The sequence below is a fragment of the Gallinula chloropus genome (assembly GCF_964237585.1).
Source record: "Gallinula chloropus genome assembly, chromosome: 4".
NCBI lineage: Eukaryota > Metazoa > Chordata > Aves > Gruiformes > Rallidae > Gallinula > Gallinula chloropus.
In genome coordinates, this window is record NC_140088.1 from 35,614,437 (window position 1) to 35,627,682 (window position 13,246).

Consider the following 13,246-nt stretch of genomic DNA (forward strand, 5'->3'; position numbering starts at 1 on the left):
CTTTCTTTTCCTCTTCTAATATGCCTGCTTCTGTCCAGTTTGCTTGTGACTGAAGTATTCTTAGTTGGAGCTGTGCTGATTTCTGACTAAGAGAACATCTAACCCAGTGTCCTTCTAGCAAAGAATAAAAATAGAACAAGTATATATGATATTTTTCCAACTGCCTTTCCAGTCTCCATCTCCTTTCAGATAAGGGGATTTCCTGAGTCTAAAGTGATCTGGCCAACCATGAACAATCATTACGTGTCTTTCTAGTACTTGTCCTGTCTCTTGTTGAATCCATATAAAATTTTCCGTAATTTTGGAGAGGTACTACCACAGGAGTTACCTGCTGATAAAGCATCACATTTGTTTGTTTTGTTATGAGGCTGACCCTCGCTGGCTTCTTGTGATGGCTGCCAGCACATCTGAAGAGATGGGGGATAATCTACCCCTGTTTGCCATCTTTACAGCACTCATGATTTTACAGACCTCTGTTATGTTGCCTGTCTTGCATCTTAATTTGTTACATGGATGTTGTTGTGTGGCAAAGAGAAGACTTACTGGGTAGCACCTCTGGTCAATACTTTTCTCTGAAGCCTCAGGACACTGAAAGGCAAGGACAAGGCTACTCAGTCAGAGTCCTTGTCCAGCCCACCTGAGGGGAGATGCTGAAAGCCAGACTCTTGGACAAGATGTTTGGTGTGGTTTCGTACACCCAGTAATAAACAGCCTTTCTGTCCTTTGCTGCTGTACCAAAATCAGTAAGAGTTTAAGATGCTTCTTATGGGGATGTATTCCTGTGCTAAGATGCTGCTGGTGGGAGGGAGTCTGAGGCATGGACTGAGAAGTTCTCTCCCCTGCTCTTTTCAGAGATTGGCCAGCCCCAAGCTGAGACCACTTAGCGATGACAAAACAAAAACTGCTTCTTGATGGGACACTCTCCTTGTTTCTGATTGTGGCCTGTGAAGCTCATCAGCGTCCAAAGAGTCATGTTACTGCTAGTTCCAGTCCTCTGTGCGAGAAGGAGACCGAGTCCTGGGGAAACCTTTTCAGTAGCGAGCGGCTGGATGCCTGGATCTGTTCCCTCATCGGTTCGTTCATGGTCGGGCTGAGTGGGGTCTTCCCCTTGCTGGTGATCCCATTGGAAACAGGAGCTGCTCTGCAGTCAGAAGGTAAGCCTGCTACCTGCATTAGCCTTACGAAGCCAGAAGTCCTGGGCTGTGTTTGAATGGCATAGTGATGAACAGGACCTTGTCACAAAAATACTGCCCTGTAAAATACTCCTTTTCTGGTACTTTAGTCCATACTTGACAATTTGATAGGGAGTCCTTAAACAAATGCAAGTCCTGGATGGAGCTTGTACAATGAGTGTTGTTTGTTTTGCACCCTGCTTGGTCCAAGACCTTCCCACGCACCGCTGTCCCAGCGGTACAGGGACTTTTTCTCGCACTCCAACTTTTGGAGTGCTCTTCCCTTTGAAAGCTTGCTTTGCAGATGCTTCCAATTTAGTTCTCTTTGTTCAGAATCTCAGCTGGAGATGTTTTGGCTCCCGGCTGGGTTGTGATCAGTCTTTTGGATATTGTTTTTAGCTGGATCACACCGTTTGAAGCAGTTGCTGAGTTTTGCAATTGGCGGACTTCTGGGCAATGTGTTTCTGCACCTGCTTCCTGAAGCCTGGGCCTACACATGCAGTGCAACAACAGGTATGAAAACCTTATGTGCCCAGAAGCAATCTATGCTATGACTACTGCCATGTTTTTAAGTCTGTTCCATCTTGAAAACACAAGACCAGCCAGACTGGGTCAGCCCCAAAACTAGTCTAGGCTGGAATTCACTCTCAAATGATGTGTAGAAGCAAATGCTGAAGGGAGAACAAATAAAACACATTTATACTTCATCTTTATACTCTGCAGTCCTCCAAAGATTTTGAGATTGGAGGCTTCCAGAGTTGGCCACCATTTCTTTGTTTAGTGACTTGCAATGGATTTCTTGTCTGTCAACTTTTCCTGTCTTGCCTTGGACTCCTGTAAATCTCTGCTAATTTTCCTTTGTCCTTTCTGTAAGGAAACAGAATGCTTCTTTTCACTGATGGGAAGTTATGAATATGTGTGGTCTCACACATGAAGTGTGCACCATCTCAGGTGGGGATTCTGCCCTATCAGATAGCCTATAACAGTGCTACTCCTACAGCCTCTTACTTGGGACCAACTGGGGCCCCCCTGCTTCACCCCATGGGACCCCAAATGTGTTGCCCTCTCAATCTTTACTCAAGGAGAAGTAATGGAAAATTGTCCACAGAGCCATATGTAAGATGAGGAAAGGGTTGGGCAAGAAGAAAGAAATGCCAGTGGCAGAAACCCTTGTTCACCAGTGAATGAAACACTGTTTGGGTTGAGATAGAGCTTGTGGTATTGGTGTATCGCATTCACCCCTCAAATAGCCAGGGTTGTTGAAACCTGTACTGATTGTATCTCTGCTTCAGCAGACTGGTAGGATGGAAGGCAGACTTCCTTGCGCTTATGTTCTGGAATTTCAAATCTGCTGGGCCTTTGGTCCTCCTCTTCCTCATGGCTCTAGCATTGCCAGGAGAACCTGCTCTCCTTTTTTTTTATTTTTCCCTTTCTACAACGGTTCCCAAATGATTCTCTATTCCTACTTTAGCTTGTTTGCTTCTGCCAGACTGTCCTGAAGCATAAAGGTTTCCTTGACCCATGTAAGCCCCATTACAGAGTCATTCTGTTCTTCCACTGCAATGCAGTCTCAATTTCTGCAGCCAAGATGAATGGATTATTATCTCACAAGCTTGGCTGTAATTGAAAAGAAAGTTTATAGCTTTGGGCTTAATAACTTGCCCAGGTGTGGCAGAAACGGGAAAATGAGTCTGTAGCTCCACTGATGGTGGATTTCGTGTCAGGACTTGCTGCTCAGTAGATACAGCTGTGGGATTTTTGTTGCTGTAATCTTCACTTGACTCTGGAACTCATGGAAATTCCTAGTGTTGTCAGGAAATATTCTGGATTGCACTATAAAAACAGAAGGGGTAAGGGACTCTCACACTGAGGGTCTTGAGATGATATCTGTTACATCAAATGAGCAAGTTAAACTAATTTTCTTTGAGATACGTTTGCTTGTTATTCTTCACAGGAGGTGTTTTCATTGTCATTTTTTGTCTTGGAACTGCTGGTTAAACTGTCTGGAGTGGAGTGGGTTCACATGTGGGAAACATTGTGTATGTGATTTCTCTCTTGTCCCTCAGGAGAAGGGCAGAGCTTTCAGCAGCAGAAGCTTCTGGGTCTCTGGGTGATCGTTGGTTTCCTGACCTTCCTGGTACTGGAGAAGATCTTCCTAGAGAAAGAAGAGAAGGAACGCCCTGGTGTGGTAAGTTAGCCAGAGAGAGGGGGAGTGCTGTGATGTTTGGAGTACTGTACTAAATGCATCATCAGCCCTCTCTGACAGGCTCAGCAAATAATCCTGGAGCTGTGAGTAGCTTGTCAGTACCCTTGGGGAGCTTTGTGCCATTTATTTGATACTGAGCTCTACGAGGCGTTTCATCTCTGGGCTTTGGTTTTGTGTTTTTTCTCACCTCTGGGCTGGTTTTGTTCATGATCTGGTATGAATAAGAGAGAACTTCCCTTTTATGGGGCTGGGAGCTGGAGTGCTCTGCAGAGGAGACTTTCATTCAAGTTAACTTCAAGGCGTGCTTGGCAGCTTGCTGATGCATGTTTTACCAAGCCATCGTGACTCATTCCCCTTCTGGGTCCTCAGTCAGGACAGTGACCAGCCTTCTCTGGAAGCTGTTACTCACTGTTTATTCTGGGGTATGGCCTGAGCCAGATGATTTTTCAGGTAACTTGGTGTGGTAGAAGGGAATTTATGAGTGGCCAAGTAATACCGAGTAATGGTTCAGAGGAGAGTCCCACAGCTGCAAAGGGTCAACATACAGAGGTACGAGAAGGTAATTCCAATATAGAGGAGAGCAGCTACTCTTCAGGTGTCTGCACACCTTGCAGCAACTCCCATGGACTGTTTAGTCCTTGCTGTGTCATGACTTTTGAGGTCAAGCACTGCATAACAGCAGTTAGGTTTTACTTTGACTCAACATGAGACATTAAAGTCAGAAAGGAACTTAGACTTCAGTCACTCTGTAAATAAGATTGAGATGAACATTTTGTTGGTTGGAAGCTGACAATCCCAGCTATAGAATAATCTTCTGTGCTTAGTTATTCTGATGCACTAGGGAGAGCAAGACTTCTTCCCCCATCTCCTGCTCAGATGGTGTTGTATTTCTCTGGGCAGCAGCTGCCAGCAGGAGTGGCAGGCTTAGTCCCTTGTCTTTCCAGTGTCAAGGGGGCACGACTCCAATTTCTCCTCCGTTTTTCTACTTTCCTTCTCTTGGTGATCGAGGAAGTCTTTGTCCTTGTCTAACAGTGCAGATGTCATAATGCTCTCTGAAATCTGTCTCATTTCTGCCAGTTGTTGATGTTAAGCTGTGGTACCAAAGTTGCTGATTTGTGTTTTAAGGACAAAAGTATTAAGGGTGAAGATTGGATTTCTCACACTGCTTCATATATACTCATCACTGACAAAAAGGCAGTAACAAGTTGTTTTCCACTAATTTAGGGCTGTGATTCCAAAGCACCAGCTGGAAAGATTCCGAATGGAAGTGGCTACCCCCTTCCAAAGGTGGCAGGCCAATCCCAAAGAGCAAGACCAGATTCAGCTCAGTGTAATGGCTCCTCTCTCCAGTCTTGTCCAACAGGCAACAGAATCAAGGTAAGAGACCCACAAGCCCTTCTTAGGTTTTTGGGGCATGTATTTTAAAATAGTTCTCTTTGCACTGTGGCAGCCCTTGTCTGGGTGAGCATTACAAGCAAAAGAGTAAGCAACTGCTTTGGTGAAGGAGAACCTATAATTTGACTTTAAAAGCCCATAAAAATGTGCAGGATTGTAGGAGGGTAACTATGAACAGAAAGGGCGGTTGCGTGAACTAGCCCAAACCATGATATATGGTCAGTCAGAGGCTCTTTCTATTTTAAATCTGTTTTGCTGTGACTTTCTAGCTCTTAGCACGAAGTGTGAAAGATAAGCTGAGGTCCCTGGGTCTGTCACATTCATGTGATCTCTACAGGAAACTGCACGGTGCCGCATTGATGTTTCTAGAGGTGATAGTGGTGGAGAAGCCAATATTACTGAGTTATGAAACACCCTGGCATTATTTTAGAAAGGCTTATATAAGGAACTATGGATTTAGAGGATGGTTAGTCTACTGCTGTTTTCAAGTAGAAATGAAACACTGATGGGGGGGACAATTGCTCCAGGCCCAGTCCTAATGTAAAAAATAATGTAATTAATGTTAATTGATATGATCTTATGAAAGATAACTTCTTGTCAACCAGACGTCTTGCCCCTGCCTTTCGTTTGATCATAAGATTGTTTTATAAAGGTAATGACACCAGCAAATGTATACAAAACACAACTCTCCCACATTCTAATGAGACTAGTGCTGCATTAAATCAACTTTTGCTAATATTAGCTGCATTAAAAATCAGTTATTTTATATTATCAGCAGGGACTGGATTAATGCAGCTGCCCTTAAATTTGTTCAGAGGTGGTTTGTTTTTCTAAATGATTATTTACAAAAACAGTGTGTCTTCACATTTGTAGATACTGCTGTATGACTTAAATGGCACATTGTGACTACATGAGGTCAGTGATAGCGGCTAAACTGATTAACCTAATCAAAAGAGATGAATTTTTAACATGCTTCAATACATGCAAATATTAAGGAATATATTAGGAAAGAATGCAGATCATATTTATGAGATAAGGACAGTTTCTAGGAAGTCTTGCCTTGGGAAAAGAGTATGATAATCACAGTAGGAAATTGTTTGACCACATTCTTCCATTATGATGCTACAGCCAGGAGGATGGGAGGGTAAGAAATCGTATGCAAGAGAAGAGACAAGCGTTCCTCTTTCTGTACAGTAGTAAAGAAACAGCTATCTGACTTTTTCCAGTAGTGTTCCAACATCGAAAATACTACTGATAATTTGCAAAGGGGTCAGGAAAGACCTGAAGTAATTATTTTAGGTTTGCAGTGTGTTGTAAGAAGTGGTTTTCTTTAATCTTTAGCTCTGTAGACATGACAGATCAGGAGTTACTTGAAGTATACAAATATGTAAGAGGTATGAATAAATTTGAATTGTTAAAGCTATATCAAACAGTATCAGGCTATTAAGTCAAAGATGACTCTGTAACTGAGGGTAACTTGCCAGTGGACCAACTTACCGTAGAGACATAGTAGATTCTTTGTCACTTGTGAGCTTTAAGCTGTGATTTAAGCTGTGTTCTGTGAAGTATGCTGTAGCTTAAGAAGCAATAGGCTCTGTGCAGAAATTCAGTGAGATTCAACTGAAGTTGTGTTGTGTAGAAGTTCCGGCAACCATGGAAAGTTCTCTTAGCTTTAAAAACCTAACGCATCTGTTCAGCTTTATACAGTGTTGTCAGTCTGCATGAAACAGAAACTAATGACTTAACATGCACGGTTTGAACTTTCTGCATTCTGAACATGTAACCTGAATATTTTAATAGTCTTCCTGGTTGTGGGGAAATTACCAAAGCTACTGAGATATTCTTGCGTTGTTAGCCTGTTTCCTTAGGCAACAATATAAGCAGTCATTCCATCTGTCTGTCCATCTGTTATGCCCTTCATTTTTCAATAACTTTTGAACCCGTAATTAATTTTGCTGAAGTTCAAGAGAGGACAGAAGTCTTCAGGGTAATCAAATTTCTGCAAGATACATACAGATCAACGTGGCAGTAGAGGGGGAATGCAAACTAAGGCTGTATTGGAAAACTGGCAGGACTCAGGTGCTGTGTGCTGCTTGGCCTGTCTGCCTGCTTGGCACATCAGTCTTGCTGTCCCTGCCTGGAGTGGAAGGGGCTGTGGTGCAAGTGGGGAAGAGGCCAGCAGGGAAGCAGTGTTGCAGGAAGTGAGCAAAGTGTGTGCTTGAGATGAAAAGTGAGAAAGCTGGAGCAACCCAGACATCTTTGGTTCCACTATCTACTCTGTAACAACCACCCCCCTCCCACCACAAACCCCCACCCCCAGGAAAAAAAGAGGAAAGGATGCTATTAAACAAAGTCACCCTTTGGGGCTTGACTACCTGTAATCTGTCATCCTTTGTCCATATGTATTAGAGCTTCTTTAGCTGCTGCTGTCATGATTTGTCCTAGCTTGAAAACTGCAGGTGGGAGGCTTCCTTTGCACCCAAACATAGATCAGTTCTGTCCTGCATTGCGGTCTTTATTCCTTCAACAAGTAAAAACATTACAGACTACTTCTTGCCTAGCTTATTCTTTCTTTTTCCCCGTGGCACATGGGATCCTTACTGATTTGTGGAAGTATGTTTTATTGCACAGTGACATTAATTCTGAAGCATGAACATAAACACTTCGTCTGGCTGTGCTCTTTATGAGCAATGGGAACATCCTATTAGGAATTTGCAGAATGTAAATGTCAGAGGCTCACAACTGTCAAATCAACCCAGTTTATTTCTGAGCACTCCAAGGCTTTGCTGCTTTCAGTGACAGCTTTTGCCCAAGCCACTGACAAGAAAAAGTCATAATGTTTTAATCATGAAGTCTTTTTTTGGGGGGGTGGGTTTTTTTTCTTTACAGAGTGGTATGAGAAAGCATTTTTGTGTAAAACTTAGTGAATAATTATTACTAGCCTGTGGGGAAAATGCAATTACATAAAATCTCAACATGAAGAAGAGAAATTTTAGGCAGATTTGACTAAAAATAAAGAATGAGAAGTAAAACAGCTGTGCTCGTGGGTCTGTTGCATGCATCTTTTTGTTTTCCCCTTCTTACAAAAATATGCAGGGGGCTACTTGTGCACTCACTGTAGACATGTTACTTAAGATATTAAATGTGATCTGCAGTTAGGCTTTGTTTAATTCTTTATTTTCATATTTAATCATCAGTGCACTTCTAAAAGGTTAGAGCCTATAAAGATGTCCTGAAATTGTGCAGTGGAAGTGCTCTACAGAATGGTGGTGCTTTGGAGAGAGAGACTTGACAAAGTCCTACCTGAGCTGGGACATACAGATGGTAGGAAGAAAAGATGCCCCAAGCAGACTTCAGTAGAAACAGGGAGGAGCAGAAGACCAAAAAGGGCTAATGAAATGCGCCAGCACTTGTGTTTTTCTGGCTGAGCTTTGGCACCTGATGCTGTGGTGAAATAAGCAGTTAATGTCTCACAGCTTCTAGACAGTCTCTCCACTCACTGGATGCTTCAGTTTAGTTCTTGTGGTGCAGAGACAGCTGATGTATTGGCTAACACCTGCTTTGGTAATAATTTAAGCTACAGTGCCATACAGTGAACTGCAGCATCTCAGGGCCCATATGCAGTACTTCTTGATGGAAAATTCCCCAAAACTTTTGAGCAAAAGAGCTGGGGTGGTACTGTCATGAATCACTTCAGGTCAAGTACTTAGAATTTGTCTGGAGATGAATGTAGTTTGCATAATAGGGAAGACTAGCATGGAGATGGACTTGTAAGGAAGGAAGCTGCTTTATGCTTATAATTTTAAGAAATATGTCTATATATGCAAAGGCATATACATGCTCTCCAGCCTTCTAGTAGGTGGCTTTTTCATGACTGTCATCACTACCTTCTCGTTTTATTCTTTGTTAAGGGAAAACAAACCCACAAGTACAAGCTTTTTTAGTACAATGTTTGAAGAGTTGTTTAGTTATAAAAAGCAATTTCAGCAGCATTTGTTCTGTTGCATTGTTCTTGCCAGTTTTTGAGGAGGAGATATTTAAGAGTTGGATATTAAAGTATAGGACTAGAAAACAAGGTCAGGTCATATTTGAATCCAGTCACCTGTGTAAATTACTCAGTGTTAACTAAAATTTGTTTGATTTAGTCAGATATATTCTTGCATCTTTACTTTTTACTTTTTGTTTTCTCTTTTTATGTTTGTAGAGCCCTTTGTCACTTCCATAAGGTGATTATCCTAATCTTAAACGATACTTGCCTGCCCTAAAGCTTAGTTTACTCTAAAACTGAACAGAACATTTATTTTTTACTTGAGCACTGATGTAGTTTAAGATCTTCACCAGAAGTGCCGTGTCCTGACTTTTCTCATCTGATCATGACTATAATCTGTGTCTAAGCCATGTGCTTTCTTTTATCTTGTTATGTCTCTTCCCTTATCAGGAGCTCTTCCTTCTCTTTGCAGATTAGTGGATACCTCAATCTGCTGGCCAACACCATTGATAACTTTACACATGGCCTGGCTGTAGCAGCAAGCTTCCTGGTTAGCAGAAAGGTAAGGTTTCTGTCCACCAGCTCTGTGCTGGAGAGGGCTGTTCTCAAGTGTGATGCAACATGCAGAAAAACCCCAAAGGTGTGAGGAGTTCCATCCTATTCTGTGGAATTTTCTGAGAAAATGGAGACTACAGTAAAACACAGCACTATCTTGACCATCTGATGCAGAGCTTGCTCAAATTTGGGTTGTGTTAGTTGCCTTTCTTGGTATTAGGGAAAGGGTTAGCTCACCTGCCCTTTTCTGAATGGTTCTAAACTCTTGAGTAACAAGTCTTAACATGCTGATAAAAAAAAACTCTCATCTCTTGGAGTTGGGGGACTGTTTCCTAATTACCTTCTCTCCTCTGGTACAGGTTGGGTTCCTAACCACAATGGCCATTCTTCTGCACGAAATCCCACATGAGGTGAGCAGGTTTTGTATTTTGCCATCACGAGGGATTACAAGGGTGCTTCATCTTCTAAGAGGAGGACTAGGTCTGGCTAACATTTTCTTGTCCCTTTGAAACCTGTTCCCTCTGTGAGACTGGCAGCATGGAAAGCTGTCTGGAAGACAAGAAGCAGTCTTGAAGCACCGGTCTTGCTGTGGGTGGCCTTTGTGACAGAGAATACTCGTGTTCATATTTGTTGGCTGCTGTTTCTTGGTTTTCTTAGGTTGGAGACTTTGCAATCCTACTTCGTGCTGGCTTTGACCGCTGGAGTGCAGCCAAGATGCAGCTTTCCACAGCTCTAGGGGGAATTCTAGGAGCATGCTTTGCAATATGTGCTCAGTCACCAAAAGGAGCAGGTAAGGCTTCCTGGGATTTCTGTAGAAACCATCTGCATGTGTGTATCTCACCCTTCTCTGTTCTCTCCTACGGCTTTGTCTCAGTAATAACAAAAGCTTTCTGTATTTATGCAGGAGAAACAGTGGCCTGGATCCTCCCTTTCACTTCTGGGGGATTTCTGTATATTGCCTTGGTAAATGTTGTGCCTGATCTCCTGGAGGAAAAGAATCCTTGGTAAGTGCTCCCTCCTGTTCTGCTGCAGCAGTTCATGCTGCTAGGAAGCAGGGATATAACCATTCCCCATGTCTGTACTGGGAGCACATGAATGCCAGCTCTGCAAATGGGCAAGGCTGGAATCTAGATGGACTGCTGTGCTACCTATTGCGGTTATGGGACTGCAAAGACCCTAAAAAAACATGAGAATCTTCAACTAGTTCAGTCCTAAAGATTGTACTAATGCAGTATATGGCATGACCGATTTGAGAAGGTTGCTCAGAAACATGTCTGGTAAGGTGACCTGTTCCCTGGTCTGTCTTATCAGCTTCTGGCATGTACTGATTTAGGGGCTGTCTGAACCAGGGCCCCATAGAAGGGGGTGTGTGTCTGATAACTACATGTGAACCTATGCTTTACATGCTTCTTTCATCCCTTTTTGACCCTATCCATTACATTAGGGTTTTGAGATCTCCCCTTGGCAGCAAGTTTGCATAGTTTGACTACACTGTGTTAAATGATGCTGCCTCTTACTTTGTTTTTAGCCGCTTGCTTATTAATTTTTATTAAAGTTTGCTGTGTTACTGAGTAGAAACTAATAGTTTTCTTCTCTTTGTCATTCAGCGTTTAATAGTCTGTTACCCCACCTTAGCCATCTCTCTTCTACACTGGTATATATCTGTATTATATCTGTATTATTCTAGTTTCTTGCAGTCTAATTAAGGCTGTAACAGGTCCAAATCCAGCTGTACCACAGCAAAGGCCCTCTCAGACCTGTTGGCAGAGCTGTCCCTGAATGTTCCCTCCTATTTCCCTCCTATTTCAGTTGTAACAAGGCAGGTAACTTGAGTACTAGATGACTTTCAAGGTCCCTTCCAACTCCTAATGTTCTGTGATTGAGTAGTTTAAATAAAAAGGGCTTGTCTCACCTAGTTCATTTTCTCTGAAACAGTTAAGGAAGTGGTCAAAAAACAGCTCCACAGTTATATCTGAGGAGGCAGGAACTTCTGGTGGAGAAATGTTAATCACCAGTGGGAGCCTGGTTTTGGGTTGGTAAACTCTTGTGCTGGCAGAGCTCTCAGCAGACTATCTAGAGATGGTAGGTACACAGTCACGTCAAACCAGCATAAGCCTGATATGGTGCTTAAAAGAATGGCAAAATTAATCAGCTGGGGTTTTTTTTTGATCTTTGCAACTGTAGTTGTTAGCAGGATGAGGTTCCCAAAGTACCTGTGAACATGCTGCAGAAGTGCTGGCTCTCCTGCCAGAGGAAGGATGAGAATCTGTATATACACACACCTGGGTAGCTGCATAACTGAATTGCCATGTTGATTTTGAAACCTGAAGCTGGACCTTGCAGCTGAGCAGAACAAAGACATGTCAGTGTATAGACATGCTTGGGGTGCTGGGCAAGAGTCTTCTCAGCTGTGTTAGTGACTTCATACATCTGTTGTGTTCTCCTTGGGGGAGATTTGGAAGGACAAAGAACAAACCATTCATGAGCCTCTATATTGGTGCCTATTAAAATTGGTCTATGGCTTCTCCTAATTTTGCTGTTTCTTTCCCAGGAACTCCCTGCAGCAAATTCTGCTCCTGTGTACAGGCATTACAGTCATGGTGCTACTCTCGCTCACAACTGAGTGACCTCTGCGCAGACCTCACGATGCCTCCCAGAGCCACCACAGTGACTCTGAGCTGTTACAAAGCAATAAGGAACACTAATGTTACTTCCTATGTGTGTGTGTGTGTGTGCAGATCTGGCTGCTAGTATGAGAAGCAGGTGAGAAAGAGGTCTGGGCGTGCAGGACTTCGTTCCCTGGCTCTCCTATCCCTGTTCTGCTAAAATCCACACATCAGGGCTTCTGGTTGTTTCTTTGTTTTTATTTTTTTTTATGGAACAAAAGATTGAGCAGAACTGAACTGAACAACTGCTCTACAGCGAATGGATCATTTTTCATTCGGTTCATTCTGATGGAACTGCACCTCCCAAGCGCTTGTGTGAAAACAGCAGAGGCAGTTCCTGTAGCTGATGAAGAGGAAGGACTTCTACCACTCTAAGGGCTGGAGGCAGAACAGGGATGGCAAAGCAACGATAAACTTAACAGCTTTAGCTGGAACTCCCTACCCATGAGAAGTTAACGGTGCTATGAGACAGAGGGGAAAGGACCCTTCCAACTTGATCTCTGGCTTTTCATTGACATCAGTTGTTCCTCAAGGTAGTATTACCCTCAGCAGTCCACCTCTGTGGTCTATTTTGTATTTGTTTATCTTGAAATCATGCCAAAAGCTTGAGGCATTTTAAGATATATCACTACAATAAAACAGCTCAGCTTGGAGATGACTTGCCTCAGCCCTAACCACTCTAATAGCCAGCACAGCCCAACTATTTATCTGAGAAGTGGTCAGTAAATGTTTCTTCTATTGCCCTATTACCAGCTCACCTCCATATGGAAGGAAAGCCATGTAGCTATTGTGACTCAGCTCCCCTCTCCTCACACCCGTTAGCTGAACATGGCGCTCAACCTGCTCTTGAGGCCTGACTCGCCCACCACCCACCCACACCACGTTTCAGAGCTCTCTGGAGGTGTAGTGTTTTAGCCCTGCCCAATGTGCTACAGCAGCCCTAGACTGTCCTGGCAGAGGTCTGGACAGCTTGAGCAATAGTGGAACGCTACAGCCTGGTCAGCAGCTGGTAACTCCTCTCTTCGGTGTGTGCTATTTCAGAGCATGCTATAACCAAAAATACAGGCAGTAGCCTATTTCTGGGCTTCTTACCTCATAGTGGAGCTAGTCTTTTGGGGATGAATGGAAAAGGAATAATACTGACAGCCCTTAAAGGAAGGGGCACAGCAGCAAATAATACTGGAGGGAAGGTGAAAGGGGAAGAGTGAAACTACCGGTGAAAAGATTTTTAAAAATGGGTCTGGAAAATCTATGTGCTAAGTAA

General features: G+C 43.1%; 1 protein-coding gene across 1 annotated transcript; it reads left to right on the forward strand.

Annotated features, from left to right (window-relative positions):
- Positions 1-871: 871 nt before the first annotated feature.
- Positions 872-12,618, forward strand: SLC39A13 (solute carrier family 39 member 13). Its single transcript, XM_084262777.1, has 9 exons — positions 872-1,154; positions 1,572-1,685; positions 3,239-3,360; positions 4,603-4,755; positions 9,234-9,323; positions 9,676-9,726; positions 9,974-10,106; positions 10,221-10,320; positions 11,868-12,618. The coding sequence occupies exons 1-9, from the start codon at positions 887-889 to the stop codon at positions 11,941-11,943; spliced, it is 1,107 nt and encodes a 368-aa protein (XP_084118903.1). The 5' UTR covers positions 872-886; the 3' UTR covers positions 11,944-12,618.
- Positions 12,619-13,246: the final 628 nt, after the last annotated feature.